At 40.3% G+C, this 16,597-nt stretch overlaps 2 protein-coding genes across 2 annotated transcripts; both read left to right on the forward strand.

Annotated features, from left to right (window-relative positions):
• The first annotated feature begins 319 nt into the window (after positions 1-319).
• Positions 320-8,967, forward strand: LOC139738689 (CDGSH iron-sulfur domain-containing protein 1-like). The gene is made up of 3 exons (XM_071649320.1): positions 320-435; positions 4,038-4,240; positions 7,865-8,967. Exons 1-3 carry the CDS (start codon positions 429-431, stop codon positions 7,961-7,963), a joined length of 309 nt encoding a protein of 102 aa, XP_071505421.1. The 5' UTR covers positions 320-428; the 3' UTR covers positions 7,964-8,967.
• Positions 8,968-13,381: 4,414 nt separating this feature from the next.
• Positions 13,382-15,073, forward strand: LOC139738663 (carbohydrate sulfotransferase 1-like). Its single transcript, XM_071649277.1, has one exon. The coding sequence runs from the start codon at positions 13,382-13,384 to the stop codon at positions 15,071-15,073; it is 1,692 nt and encodes a 563-aa protein (XP_071505378.1).
• The last annotated feature ends 1,524 nt before the right edge of the window (positions 15,074-16,597 follow it).

Raw genomic sequence — 16,597 nt, forward strand, 5'->3', positions numbered from 1 at the left:
ATTGTGAAACATGCACCAGGCGAAGCCGAGTGCATGTTGCACTACATTGTAAATACCCGAGAGTGAGCTGCATCTCCACTAACGCCACGAAATAATCCTGTGCATCATTTGTATACGAATACCTTTGAACCGCAGTGATAAATACTCGTAAAATTATGATACTTGTACATAGCTACTGGATGATTACACCGCACTTATATTGTCACACCACTGTTTACACCAAAGAGTTTAGAAACGCACGCAGTGCGTTGGCTTAGAACTACAATTACACAAAGCTGTGTCATCATGCATATATTATATGCACGTTAACATCTACACATTCGTGTGTACAAGTGGTGGTGAACGGTTACGCGGCACCGAGAAGGTCCCGAACTGGAAACCTCATTTCAGCTTCATTTCAAATATTACAACAAAACAATTTGTGCATCATGGAAGGTAAGGATTAAAGCTTGCAATGTGAAATTATGATATCGTACTCCTACCAGCAGAATACCCAAACTTCATGCTCCTACGCTAGTCTCTAGTCTAGGGCACGCTGCAGTGGAATAGTGTCAGTGAGCAGCCCGAACCGTTTAACCCTACACAGGCAAAGAACTGTGTAGGGTTGGACCTACTACTCATCGACCGCCTAATGTTTATTTGCTTGATAAGAATATCTAACACGGAAATTCACGTAAAAAACTTGACCTATGTGATTGAGAAAATCCAGCTCTATCGAATGCTGTTGTTCCCTTTTCGATTCGAAGTTTCAGTGCAAAAATATCGCCGACGAACTTGCGTGGCCTCGTTTCAGCTCCCCGCGGTAAATCGCGTTATTAGGATCGACCGCTGTTTTTGCATTGACAATGCACGCAAACCGAGTTGTATTGAACACCGTGTTGTACGAAGCTTTTTAGAAGAAGCCTTTTAGAAACTTCTTCAAGTATACTGTCCAACACCCCTTAGTAGGGGCCAACCGGACAGGGGAAACTTCCATGGACATTACATGGAAACTTCCATAGACATTTCATTGTGCAGTCATTACGATTCGGTGAAAATATTCATTTGAAATGTTGTCCTTGATTAAAAACATTAATGAACAGTCAATTATCGCGTTTTCCCACACCATCCTCATCTTACATTCAAAGCCAGTCCATTTTTATGAGCTTTGCGCGCAGAGAAGTGCATACTAAGTGTGCAGTGCGCGAATTATACGCGGTCGGTTTAAAAGAAGGTGGTTGATATGTAGTAGGGCTACCATACAAGGAGCGCCCCGGGGAGCGTGTTTTTTTTAGACGGCACAGATTGGAGACCCTAACCCTAAACCTAACCCTAACCCTATCTAACCCAACGTGTTTCCCATAGGTTTAATATGCGCCATGCCCCAATCTGTGCCATCTAAAAAAAAACACCCCCGGGGATATTGACCGATTCGGGTTCGTTGAGGGCAGCAGACAATTTGTGGCACTGGGCGCAGCCATGCGGTGTCCCAGCCGATCCCCCCTCCTCTCCCCCACCCCACGGGCAACATGTTTATCGCGCACTTGTAACAAAGGTTCACGCACTAAGCAAGCATTCGCGCGCTCAGTACGACACGCCTATTGGCTAAAACAACCATGCATCAGTTTTTCATTCCGTGCGCGGAAGGGGGTGGGGGGAGAGGGGAGGGGGGGTCGGCTGAGACACCGCATAATGGCGCTGCCCATGCCAAAAATACACATAGCACGTCACAGAATCGGTCAATACGCTGCTGCGCCGTGCTCATGCTCTGTGACGACTGTGCATATACTGTACCTCTGCTCTTCTTCTTCTTTCAATAAAGTACTGGCCACCTTGTGGTGTGTCAGAGTACAGTTCGACCTCGATTAACCGGCCTCCTTTTATCCGGAAATCTCTATTATCCGGGCGCGTTCACGCAGTGAAGGACTTTTTTTTCATCCAAAAATTGAGAAAAAACAGTGACTTTAAGTTTAAACTCCATTAAAATTTCTACAAAACTCACACGATTTACAGATTTACCTGCAAATATATTCCCGACAGAACTAACATAAATTCACACCACATTATCATCGTAAAAGTGGCTATCCTGGGTTTTAGGGGTCTAAATTATTTTGGGCTTTGAAAAACGCCCACAATTGTAGAAATGATGGCCAAATCGTGATATTGGTCCCCTCTCGTTCTGCGTGTGGTGTGCGTCTCCACTAAATATGTGCAAAGTCTATGGAGGTTGAAAGAAGTCCCCGGCTGTGACGAAATGAATGGCGGTGAATGGAGTGGTGGACTATTTCACAATATGCCGAAATGATTTCGAAACGTTGCCCACAAATGTACAAATGACAAATTGGTTGATAGATACTTCTTACCCGTATCTACAGCTGTAGCTGTTGGTTAGCACTATATAGTAGGGCTGTGCTTCTAGTAGGTTAAGTACCGGTAATGTGTACGAGTACAGTACATGTGTGGGTAGGGTGGGAAGATGTGTATGCATTTCTGTCAATGTGTTGCGGTGTGCTGCATGCCACACCTTTCAGAGCAAGCTACAGGATGTATGTGGGCTTGTTGCGAATAGGGATTTTCCAGCAATTTTCTGCGGGCGGACAAGGATGTTGGCGAGTTTCACACTTGCTTCTTACCTGCTGGAAACGTGATACCTGCTACTAAAGATACTTGTGTGTATTCCGTGTGACCTGCGTGAGAGTTTCGAAACCGATCTGTTTTCAGTTGAATATGAGCGACATACGGGGACTGCGAAATACCTGCGTTACAGCTGCGAAGTAAGTGCGTGAGAGTTGCCTGCACGGTGCTGCCACTAAGGGCCTCTTACTGGTGTTCTGCATGTACCTCTGCAGGCAAACCCCTTAGGTAAAAACTAAAAAATAATTTTAAAATGGCTCACCCAGAACAAGTTTTAAACATGCTCAAGGCCTTGTCACATCTTGTCTGGGGAAGCCTTGCGGGTTGACCTGCAGAAAAAATTTTTGCTACCTGGAGCTTCCCCCATTTGGCCCGCACTTGACAGAACCTAGCATGTATCTCGCCTGGAGTTGCCCGTAGTTGCCCGGAGGTGCGCATGCAGAACCATTAGGAGGCCCATGGCTGCCGCAAGTCACAGGCAGTTGACCAGCTTGAAGTACGTAGGTTGTCCATGGATCTATACCTGTCCGCAAGGAAGCGTGTGTCATCGGCGGGAATTCTATTGAGCATACAAAACTTGTAGTACTTACTGGCAAGGAATGGTGTCGATTCTGCTAATATATGTTCAGTTTTTTTTTAAGTTGAGAAAAAAAAAGTCATCAGGAAAAAAAAAAATTGAACTCGCTGGATCTATACACATAGGCTACTTCAGCCAAAATATGGGTCAACATAAACGCCCACTGCTGCCCAGGGCTGCAAATATGTGGAAAGGCAATTTTTAGTAAACGTTTTTTGCACAAATCTACCAAAAAAATAAAGTAAAAAAAAAAACAGTATGAATTCCTTTTTGAATATGGGTCTTGATCTCCCAATGTAGATTGGAAGTATGATTCTGTTTAACATGAAAAATAGAAATCTTCTTTTCAATTAATTTAATTTGATACATTAGTGATATGGGTAAAGAGCACTCCCTTTGCATTTCCTCAAAACCCTGTAACTTGACATGCTTTTTTTTTTTTGTGGGGGGGGGGGGAGGGGGATGGCCATTATTGCAAATGATACATGTACATATGTACATGTATATATTAATAAGTAGGATAAGATCAGAAATTACCCACCACTTCTTGCACAGGTCAAATTCCTTACAGGATCTCTACGGGAAAATATTCCTGAAGAGATGAAGCAAGTTCCAAAGAGTTTGTACTTTACACACCCTGTTCCCATAAACAGAGGGTTCATGAAAACACTGAGAAAGACCGGAACATGCCAAATAAATGCTTGAATTTCATTAGACCACATGTGACATGCTTGTTGGCAGGCACCATTGAATTGCATTTACTCATTAAAACTTAGGAGTTGTGTGAATTATATAATCTGCCTTACTCTTCCCCAATTTCATACTTGTATCTCTCCAAATATTGCAGGAGCTGACTGGCTGCGCATGGTTCCTCTGATCGGAGCTCTTGGGGCTGTCATTGTTCTAACAGTAGTGCAGATCCGCAGAGGAAAGGGATCCGGAAAAGTCAATGCATCCATTGAGAAAGAAAAGCCAAAAGTTGTGCATTCATTCGACATCGAGGACCTTGGCGACAAAGCCGTTTTCTGCCGCTGCTGGAGATCAAAGAAGGTGAGCTGAGTTTGATGGGCGATGTAGAATTGGTTGATAATCGTCAACACCTTCCCTCCCTCTTTTTACCTCACCTGAGCTGAAGTCTCAAGTGAGCTATTCATCATCCCTCGTATGTCAATTTTATGCATTTTTGGCTTTTTCCAGAAAACCTCAAGACAGATTTTCATAAAAGGTGACAGGTAGCATTTTTAGGGTGATAGAATTTTCAAAGTGCTTTTAAATGGGGAGGGGGGGGGGGGGGTTAGATGGGGTGGCCCAAAACCTCCAAATTAAAAGGTCTTTCACAATCTTGTTCACTTGAATCAAAAGGGATGTAGGTTGGTGAGTTAGTGCTATGAGGAAGAACATTTGTACTAGTTTTCAAGTTTTTTTTTGTGGTAGATCTGAGGTGGGGCCCAATTTTAACATTTTCAACCTTTTCTTGAAACAGCAGAGATATTTATCGAACTCATCAGGTAGCATACCTAAGTTGATAGGATCTGAATTTGTTCTAAAGGGCACCCCCCACAATTTGTTTACATTTCATCTTGAAAATGCATGGTCAATTTTTACCAAACTTGGCAGGTATTTTGCTAGGATGATAGATTAACACATGTATATTTTTACAAATGGGCACAATGCCCCACAACTTTGGGGGGGGGGGGGGGGTGGAGGGGCACAGGAACCTCCAAATTACAGAATCTATAAAGAATTGTCCCAACCAGTAAATACAATGTACAGTAGTGAATGTACCAGGGGTAGCCCCCTGGGGTCCAGGACTAAATTGGGCGCTCATTTTCACATTTGCTCTTCTTTTGAAAACGCACTGTCAAATTTTGTACAAACTTGGCAGGTATTATTGCCAGTGTGACAAGAGCTTTGTGTGACAAGAGGCAATGCTTTTTATAATATCTCATTTCTTCTCCTGAATTTTCCTCTGAAGCTGCACAAGTGATTGTTAAGTGAATCTTTTCTCTCTTTTTGCAGCACATTTCTTGTCATGGCTCGGAAACTTTTATGTGACCGTGCGTCACAAAACGAACAAAAAGTTGCACACACTGATTTTGTGAGAGGACTGAAAATAGGTGAAATGGGTCAACCTAGCCGATCTTGACTTTTTCATATTTTCTGAAAGAGCAAGTCTTCTTCTACATTATACTAAAATTTGGGATCATAAAACGGGCAGGAAAGTGTGTTTAGCAGTTTATCTTGAACATTTTTTGGTAGAATAGTGTGATTAGGTGTGTCATAGGAATCCCCTTTTCATTTCTTAAAAACCTTGTACACACTCTTCACTTTCAACTCTAATAACTTTTGAAAGGATAATGTTACTGCTTTGAAAGTTGGCATTAATTATGGACAGAATGTGTTAATAAGGCATGCTCAATTTCACTTTAATCTGATAATCCCTTCATTGTTAATCGTGCGGTTTACATCCTGTTTTTTGTCCCATTCATCGCACAGCCAGCACGGCTTGGTAAAGATTAAAGATAATAAAAAGTTTTGGTACCTCAAAAGTGTCCTTGAATTTCCTTGTCTTAGTTTGTGTTTCAGGTTCAAGTACCTTTCATATAAATAACACTGTGAGACTTACTCGCCCCAAAGTGCTCTCATGTCGTAGTAGTAATCATGCAATTAACTGCGATCAGCAGCCCTATACGCATAGCGACCAGCAGTCCCATAGGCATAGCGTAATCGGGCTTCACATTGTAGCATTCAGGATCATGACAGATTTAGTATCGCAGGGTAAATGTCAACTTAAAATCCCATAAATTCTTCAATTTGAAGACTTACCAATTAACTTGAAGTATTGAAAACAGGCTTCGGGCAACGTTTGGTTCTGCCTATAGTCCCTTTCTGTTCGAATTGATGACTGAATGTGACTCGGTCGACAGGACCTTAGGAGAGCTACATACAGTACACTGAATACTACAGCCAGTGCATGCGAACACATCACATGCACACAAATTTCAAATCCATGAACGGATAAGATGTTTGTGTGCGCATGCGCTTGCCATGGTATCCAGTGTATGTAGCTCTCCCAAGGTCCTCTCGACCGAGTCACATTCAGTCATCAATTCGAACAGAAAGGGACTATTGGCAGAACCAAACGTTGTTCGAAGCCTGTTTTCAATACTTCAACTTAATTGGTAAGTCTTCAAATCGAAGAAATTTTTGGATTTTAAGTTGACATTTACCCGCGATACTAATTCTGTCATGATCCTGAATGCTACAATGCGAAGCCCCATTACGCTATGCGTATGGGGCTGCTGGTCGCAGTTAGCTATGCGTACAATGGGCTGATCGCAGTCAGTGGTTTCGTACAATATTTATCGACGCTGGACAGCGTCGGCTCTGGTACGAAACCATTATTGCATGATTACTAAGACATGAGAGCACTTTGGGGCGAGTAATTCTCACAGACAACATACTTTAACCTGAAACACAAACCAAGACAAGGAAATTCAGGGAAGCTTTTGAGGTACCAAAACTTTTTATTATCTTTAAGCTCTTGAATAGACACTGTACTTCAGAGCCTCTTTTCTCAGTTCACACTTTTCCTGAGTGTGTACTTTCTTTCCAGTATTTAGATAGGTTAGGAGAGTCCATTTGATTTGAGTTATACCCGTACATCATTTTAAAGCTTAAAGTCTGCTCTTTTAGAATATGCTCTTAACTAAAATTTCATGTCTGGCGACTTTCTGTTTGTTATGTGATGCAGGGTCACATATAATGCTGAATGTACTAAAGACGACTAAGTTGGAAAACAAATACTATGAATGGAAAAAAATGTAAATGTGATTTCAATTTAAGGATTGACAGTGGCCTATGACATTTTTCTAAGAAATTTTGCCATCTTGAAAGGATCTTTCAAAGCATCTTCATTATTTCAAGTCAGGTTGTTGTAATGTTTATAACATTAGTTATAGTGTTAGGAAACAGGTAATAATAATAATAATATGAACACTTGTAATGCGCCAGTATCCATCATGAAAAGATGCTCATGGCGCAAGAAAGAGAGGCAGAGAGAAAAAACCAGTGAAAAGGAGGTATGAGAAAAGGAATAAAGGAAATGTTTACAAAAAAGCTTGTCTAAATAGCCAAGTTTTAAGTGAGCTCTTAAATTCACTAAGAGAGGACAGATTGCGAATGTTATGTGGGAGTCTATTCCATAGGAATGTCAATGCAAAATCATATCACAGTCATGTTTGAATGTATACATGGCTCCAGTAAGGATTTCCCATCATGAGGAGAATTGTCAAAGAAACTACATAGTAGTAACTGATTATGATGACAATTTACAGTGCACATGTCATCTCCTTAGGCCACTGAACTACAGAATTACAGTCAAGATTTGAGTTACTCTCAAATTCAATTTTATTATGCTATAGTGTTTCCATGTGAGATGGCTAGATCCAATGTTACCCTCACAGATGATGCACAACCACAAATGGATTATGTTGCATGTTCAGTAGATTGACAATCCACAGTGGAAAGCTGACTGATGAGAAATTGCATGATGTCTTCATACACTCTATGTACATCTTCATACTACACGTACATACTGCATCTACATACATGTGTGTATGTCTTCATACTGCCTGTTGATATGACATTCATCTCCATTGTCATTTTATACAGTTCCCATACTGTGATGGCTCTCATGGTATTCACAACACTCTCACTGGAGACAATGTCGGACCCCTGGTCCTCTCGAAGAAGAGTGCAGCGTCTTCATAAAACCTGACACAGCAAGCTGAAACTTCCCATCCCAGAGTGTACTCATGCCTCTGAAATTTTGATAAAATCTTTAAGGGCTAAAGTAATTAGATGTGTGAGATTTATAAAAACACTTCGTGCACAGACAAATACAGAGTACATTGTACATGTATGTACTGTAAGACAGGTGTTTAATTGTGTGAGATCATTGTCACTTGCATTATTTTCAGGATAAACTGTTAATGACCAGAATCTGAACACACCCCATTTACTTGATGAAGACTGGTCCCAAATACTTTGGCAGGTGTCTTTTGGAATCTTGTATTGTAGCAAAATCATCTCGTCCTGAACGGATGAAATCATATTCATACTGTGTTGGGTTTTTTTTTTTATTACACATGAGGCATCTTTTCTGTTTGAACAGACATCTGAATCTCATTGTAGACCAACTTGCCCTTTCTAGAGGTTTGATGTGACTTTTTTTTTAAGGGGAAAATAGTTATGGTGATTATGAGGTGCAAAACTTTTATTCTAAATGCAATAATCAAGTTTTTATTTCATCTGGTGCAGGGGATATATTAATGTCTTTGATAAGGATGCACAAAGAATTATTATGCATTATATACAACATTGTATTTATATGTGTTTCAGACGTGTGTTGTGTATAACAAAGAAATTTCGTATGATTTTCCTTTTTAAAAGGTTTCTGATAATAAGCCCATAAATGTATGTGTGTATGTCTCTCTTGCTTCAATTTCAGCTTAGACTGTGGTGGAAATTATGTATCATGCATTTGGTTGACTGGCACTGAAATCCATTGCCATAAAATTAGATTTTCTGAAGGAAATCTAAGTTTGCAATTTAATTGCCTACATGTAGCATGCACAAAATTCATTGCTGATATACCGGTATCTTATTGATACTTGGGAAAGAAGCACATGGATTTGCTATAACCATATACATTGTAATCATTGAACAGAGTTGGAACATGAGGTAAATCAAACAAAGTTCATATTGAAATTTAATTTTGTTGTGAGATTGCTCATTTGTATGTAATGTATCAAGCAGGAACAGGGATTCCCATGTGGTGTGTTGGTATGTGTATGAATGAGTGTTTATGTTTGCTTTGAAATGATAAAATGGTTGAAAGGCTTTATTCAGTATCATTTTTATGATACGAATCTATTCCATGAGTAGGATTCCATAAGTATGAAAAGTAGACTAAGAATAACACTGGTAATAAGGATGATAACAATAAAGTGCATTTTTTATCTTTATACCCCAGCTGCTAAATATTATATGTACATGTATACACTATTGCCCTGCAATTGGAGATTCACATTTACTGTAAAACCCGACTACACGTCTATAATGCATTGAATGCTGCAAAAATATCTTGCTATTCAATACTTTATTTCTCTGTAAATCTTATACAGGTGTATATATGCAAAATGATTATGTATTCTAAACAAAATCAAATTATTGGAATTCATCAATTATAGTACACACACACACACACACACACACACACACACATACATGTATTAGTCGACATGAAGATCGTGCCGTGCGGTAATGTCTGTGAAGTCAAGATCTTTCCCAGTGACAAATGCTCCCTAATCCAAATTACCCTGCAGCATGGAAATAATGAATACAGGTACTACAGTGTACTACATGTAGTACCTAGCTTGTTGGGAAACCTTCAGAGAAGATAGAAGAGAGATACCTGTAGACGTACATGGAACAGAGAGGTAACACATAATACAAATCTAATTATCTAGTTTATGACGCTATGGAAAAGCTTGAATAAACAAATGTGACTGCAATACCAATCTATAATAGCAAAAGTGACTGTGACCATGGTGATACAATGTAACAATACACGTATAACACTGTAGTAATCATACAATACGCATGCTTCAATATACCGACTAGGAATAGACGTCTAGCCATCTTTGCCGTTATGGTTATTATAGTAATGGGCATTCAAATGCAGCCAGCTGTAAACCTGTACAAATGTATCATTATTATATACATTGTATATATATATATATATATATATATATATATATATATATATATATATGTATATATATATATGTATATATATATATATATATATATATATATATATATATATATATATATAATGTATATATGTTGAGAATTCACGTACAGTGTATTTGCTCCACAAAGAAATGAAGAAATAAAATGGTAATGCATTTTTGCCAATAAAGGATGAGTTTATTGGACTCAAATTTTCAGCAGCCTCAGAAGGCGGAGGCCGCTGAAAATTTGAGTCGAATAAACTTATTCTTTATTGGCAAAAATGCATTACCAGTTTATTTCTTCATTTCTTTATATATATATATATATATATATATATATATATATATATATATATATACTCATGACTGCCTTGCTTGTGTGTTTGTAGGGTGCGGTATGTGAAATGCGTGTTTGTGATTTGTATGGTCTCATCCGTATAATCCTTGTACAACGTGTCGCCCACAATCTCCATTGCTTCACGAGTTGTCACACGTGCACGGCTTTAACTTGACTAAGTTGGCATTGCAAAAGATGTCTGTATGCGTTGTAAAGGCAAAACTGCATGCGACTTGTGTTCTAAGAGATATGGCTTGGAGGAGCATACTTAGTATTTCAGAATGAGGAAATAGGTGTATACATAACAAGCTGAACGTCGGGTCCTCGTGAAATGAATGCGTCACTTGCACACCCGTGAAAATCTCTCACAGAGACGTGTGTTAGGCGAAAAAAAAAAACACAAACTATTATGGGCAGGGGCGGATCCAGGAATTCTGTAAAGGGGGGGGGGGGCGGAACTAATATTTCTGGAGCCACTTCCGGGTTCCTTTTAATTTTTCTTTTTATTTCTTTGGTTTTTAACGAAAAATAAAGGGGGGCGTGCGCCGGTTGCGCCCCCCCCCCCCCTGGATCCGCCACTGATGTGCGTGAGTGTGTGTCTTTTTTTAGGGTTTATATGATATGATATAAACCCTTAAAAATGGTCCTGCAATTCGAGTTTGATGCATCATATTTTTCTAAGATTTACATCATTCTATTTTATGTGTGTGACATCGCAAGAAAGCCTGATTAGTTATCTCTGCAATGACGACTCACTTATTTACATTATGCATTCCCGGAATGCCACAGTACGACTAATGCAAAGTTATATATTCCGCGCGAACTTTATTTTTGTTTTCCTTTCTCATATGCCTGTTAGCCGTCATGTCTGGTTCCTCCTCCTCATCCCTATACATGTACTCCTATACTCTTACTCCTTCCCTTACTCCTGGGCACTGCTACCTCGGACGAATCGGGCATCAGGGCATCCGTCACTTTCACAGAACCGCCTCCTTGATGGTGTCTACACTGTCGCAGTAGTGACTGTAGGTGTCTAATACAATGACTGATTTTACAAATGTAGCGAATGAACCGATTTGCATAGAGCAAATTATTACAAAAAGAAAAACAAAATATCAAAGTAAAAATAAACTTAGCAGGAGATGAACGGGTCTGCTTCCTCTCCTTTGTGGAAACTGTGAACAAAGTATCTTTACATCTTCGGCTTTGTCTTCATCCTATATAGCCCCGGGGAATGTTGAAATTCACCCATACTAGTACATCATCAGAGGAAGAGATATGGTCGGCTGCGGGATTAGATTCTTGCCTCCCTTCTGTGACTTCTTGTATTTTATTGGCATAAAGATGAATTTGATTTATAGGCTAAAAGTCTACACGTTGCAACCTGTAGACCTTTCCTTACGTGTCTTCACCACAAAATGTCCGCAGCGGCTTCGCGCACTTGCTATAGAGAGATCCGCATCGGGTTAGCGCTACCTGAAATATTCCGGATGACTACAATTCGCGTTCCGATTGTCGGATTTGTTATAATACATAATAATTTGCCACCGCGTCTTGTCAGCGCCATGCAGACGGACTCGTGGAAGAGAAAAAGTTTATAAAATCGTGTAGCGCCATCTTTTGACATAACTTGCTAATTTGGCTCCTATGCGCTATAAATTGAACAATCATAACACCAAAGAAAATTGTTCAAAACTAGTTGTATATAGTGATTTGACGTATTAAATATTCTCAGTGATGATTGGTCGAAAGTTGTGCAAAAGAAACTGATGATTTCCCTTTAGGGATCTATACAGTGTCAAGACTTTACCAAGAGAATGTTGTGTCATAAAAGTGATTCTGACATACTTTTGTTGACCTTTGACGTCTTTCAAATTCCATAATTATATATTCTATATGAAAGCAAAATATGTTAAAGAATAAAAAATATTGAAAAAATGGGCTCGCGGGTTCGGGCGTTTTAGGGAATAATGAGACGGGCGTTGCTAATGGGTTTTTACAAAAAAATATGTACTTGTTCCTTTTCTTTGACTGTTGATTTCATACATTCAGTCAAAAGTTGTCTGTATTTTTTGGCTAGTATCTGCTTGTTTGCGCACTCTTTTTCCCGCGCTATGTGCTCACTGTGTGAATTGGGGGCAATAATTGCGGGTGGGGAAAGAGAATGGCAGACAATAGAGAAACCAGACATTTATCCCTTTAACAAATATGCGAACAACACAATGCAATGGTCAGAAAGTACTACAACCGTGGCGGATAAGTCTTTAACCAGTCTTACCCGTTTTGCTAGTGGAGTTTGTACGAATAGCGTGGACCTGCTTCAACCCGAAATGCGTTAACAGTCTCTTCCGTGTTCAGTTAGTTGTTGCTATGAAATAAGCCTCTAGAAGTGATTGGATGGCTGGCTCTGCAAATCGTTGCCGTGTGGAGAGCGAGCGAGCGAGAGAAAGTGTGTGCGTGTGTGTGTTCAAAGGTGACAAATCACCGTAATTCACTTGTGGCGACTTCAAGTAGGAAGAAGTATAACTGGGACAATTTCCCTTCTGCATTTGTCGGGATGCTCTCCCCTTATTCTTCTAACGAGATGGATGATCATTAATGTTGTTGACAGAATTGTCCGAGGATATAACGGTATAGATATTTTACTTTCTGTCACGGAATACATCGAATTCTACCAGACTGGTATAACCCAATCGTGCAACGCGCAACTCAAGGTGGACATAATTATCTGGGAAGCAATTCGCTTGTTGTTCTTCATATTGCGATGTTTATCAGCAGACAAGGATTTTGATGATACCAGAACGCCATAAAATATGTGACGCTGATCATTAAGTATCAACGACAGCAATATGACGGTTATGCAGATGATGTTATCTTGATATCGCTCAACATCGATTCGCCGCCGAGCATCTTAACGGATATGGCTCTTTATACCTTGAACATATGGAAGTATTGGGGGACTAGAGTACTTTGAAACGTGCATGCGTGTGACAACTACGTTCATTCACATCTGAATTTGGGATGTATTGGTCAGCCTACTAACAGGCAAGCACCATGTTTCGCACTGCCGAGTGGCACCTTCGGAATATGTGGCGTCGCCATCGCCTGAAGATCTTGTACTACACCGCGCTCCTCGTCATTACGTTATCGTTTGCCAACCTGTCTGGTATGGTGAAGGTTCGACAGCAGGAAAAGCGGGACGTGGAACAAAAGCAGTCTGCTCTCGCGGCGGTGGACATCGATGGAGAACAACTCGATAGGGTGAAGGATGACGAGCTGGCCGAATGGGTGTCTCTGCTGCTGAACGAAAAAAATGGCGCGAAGAAGAACGACACGGAAATGTCTGCTCCAGTCAATGCTGCCAGGTCCGGCCAGGAGTCGATCCAGATATTGGGAGAGGGAGGGTCCCGTCACCATTCGATGAGAAGATCGTCAAAGCATGAGAATCACCCGGAGTTGCCAGTCGAAGCCTTACCAATTTCACGGGATTTGCGCCGTCGATTAATCGAAACCAAAGCAAAAGTCCGACAGGCGTCCGTGAATGCGAGGAACAAAATAATCTCTCCTGATAAAGATGAACCCGGAAGAATACATCAAGGAATGCCAACCGTAATAAGAGAGAAACCTGTAGAGATTGAAGGCCAAAATAACGGGTCTGACCGTGTTCGATATGAGCGGTATTCGTCTGAACATCAAAACACGACTAAGAGAATGAACGTGTTAATAGTTGCCGCAATGAGGACAGGTTCGTCTTTTCTAGGGGAGCTCTTTCAACAGCGCAAAGATTTCTTCTATATGTTTGAGCCAGGCATGCTCCTTATGCACAAGCTAGATTCCTCAAACCTCACTCGCCGTGTCATGGTGACAAAACTCATAGACATGTTGGAGAAGTTCTACCATTGCAAATTTCACGGGGTGCCATTTTTTATCGACCTGTTGAATCAAAAAACGCTGCATGCGCGAAAGCAGGCAATTCCAGCGCTCGTGTCAGACCAGTTTTGTCGTCGGGTGCAGAGTCGTCATTCTCGCCCTAAAGACATGTGTGAGCCGGTTTCTATAAAGGCCCTTGAAAGTGCTTGCACGAGTAGACCAAATACCGCAATAAAATCGATCAGAATTCTGGATATCAATCTTATGCAGGCTTTAGTTCAGGAACCAGACGTCAATCTGAAGATCATTCACATTGTGCGTGACCCGAGAAGTATGATCATTTCTCGTCTAAAACTTATTATGCCATCGATCAAGTTATACAATGTAACCGAACTGACAGATACCTATCGAAACATTCTTATCAGATATTGTTCCAACTGGCTCCAAAACTACGAGATCGGGCACTATGTGCCGTTCATACGCAAAAATTACCTTCTGGTTCGTTACGAGGATCTTGCTCTGGAGCCTTTCAAATACGCACAGAAGGTTTACGACTTCGTTGGCGTCGGAGCGGAGATTCCGCCTGAGATGCGACTGTGGATCGCTCAGAACACACAAGTTAATGATCCGAGCGAGAAGAAATCGGCGGCGTTCTCGACCACCCGAGATTCAAAGTCGGTTCTTGTCGGATGGAAGAAACGCATCACACATGAGATGGCTCAGGCTATTGAGGAGGTCGGAGATTGTACGCGTTTGATGGAAGCCACTGGTTACACTCTCATAGGAAGCGACTTGGAAAAGTTAAACAGCCCTGACCATCTCGTCTCTGCTCTACCCCAACCAAAATATGCCGGGTCTGACTTTGATTTCATGTGAAGTGATCATGCCATCTTGGACATATCTTCTTTTTCGGGAAACAGGTTTAAAAAAAAAAACACAAGTATCGAAAACGGTGTCGACAATCATGTCAAACAACATAATTGGTGCTGATTTAATTTGGATGGTACGCGATAGCGTCTGAATTTTTAATAAGTACACAGTACGTAGTTGATCCATGAAGGAAAGTGTGAATAAGCCGATGCACATCAATGTGAGGTTTGTGCAATATCAATCGCACTTTAGCTTGACTGACGCTCAACGCAGTTATCTTGAATTTGCACCCTTCTTTTTTCCTTTTTTCCTTTTGTTACTTTAAGTTTAACCGTCTTTCTGTGGCAAGGAAAGTACGTGTTTTGTAATATCGTTAATACCGTTCTAGTGCGTTTGTTTCAAAACCAAATATCACACGTTACATGATCACGGTATTCACATTTCCGTATACTCTGCCATGCGAATGTCTACTTTGTATCATAATACTGCTGCACTGTCTCAGGGTCTGTGATCTTCTTCCCATCAGCTATACGTACTTTCTATTCTAGCTTCACCAGTGCTATAGCACCAAAGATGCGTAACTGTTGTGACGTAAATAATATATAGTTCACATTTATCAGTATCAGAGTTTGAAGCAATCTCGCCTGCATACGTACCATTTGTAGAGAAACTGGTCTCTAATCTTGATCATTTTTAGTGATATCAATAAAAGGAACACATATGGCAAAGCTTCAAACCCCCCCCCCCCGTCGTTTCATTTGAAAAAAAGAACTATTTTTTTTTAGCTATGAATTCACGGAGTTATCTTCATTAAGCAGCATTTCATTTGCTGAAAATTTATTTCATGTTGGTGTACAAATGATTTTGTATTATACTTATACGATAGTGATCGTGATAATGTTCTATCATATAACTAAGAAAACACGAGTAATCTAAGATTTCCGTCACTGTCTTACTTATAAGAAGGATTTTTATTTTTGTCAGATTTCAAACTTATTAAACTAATTCAAAGACATTAAACATGAATGATATTTCATGAAATTGCAAATAAGAGTTTAAGCCAGTCCCAATTAATTCAATTCTCGACCTTATGGAAAATATTTGTACAACATAAAGCGAGAAGAATGCCATATTCTCCTTTCTATTTCGAAAACGTATATCGAAACTCGCCGGACACGCCTGATATTTGTGACGTCACTGAATGGACTCAGGAAGCAAAAGCAGACTATGTACTATACCAATGCACAGGTTCAAATGTTTAACCGTTTTCCTAGGTGAGCGTTAAATTGATATCCAACAGGGATAAATGCCATACCACTGCAAAGTGAATCTATCATTTTTCCGTGTCATTTGAATGATCTGCTTTGAAAACATCAACAGTAACGACGATCTATCAAATAAGAAATAAAATTACTTGTCTCTCATGCACTTGCCCGGCCCAAACACTTTAGCCAAAGTCATTATCAGCATTCGCTTGGCCTTGCTACTGTTTGAGTTACCGCAGACCTCGTATGGATTTTCTCTTTGCTC

The sequence above is a fragment of the Diadema antillarum genome, unplaced genomic scaffold, assembly GCF_040938485.1.
Source record: "Diadema antillarum isolate AM-2024a unplaced genomic scaffold, OU_Dant_1.0 seq00000764_RagTag, whole genome shotgun sequence".
Taxonomy (NCBI): Eukaryota; Metazoa; Echinodermata; class Echinoidea; order Diadematoida; family Diadematidae; genus Diadema; species Diadema antillarum.

Bases quoted from the DNA above. Each gene is read 5' to 3' on its own strand.
- LOC139738689 (XM_071649320.1), top strand. The intron at 4,241-7,864 runs GTGAGCTGAGTT...CATTTTATACAG, and splicing joins GCTGCTGGAGATCAAAGAAG to TTCCCATACTGTGATGGCTC.
- LOC139738663 (XM_071649277.1), top strand. From the start codon at position 13,382: ATGTTTCGCACTGCCGAGTGGCACCTTCGGAATATGTGGCGTCGCCAT.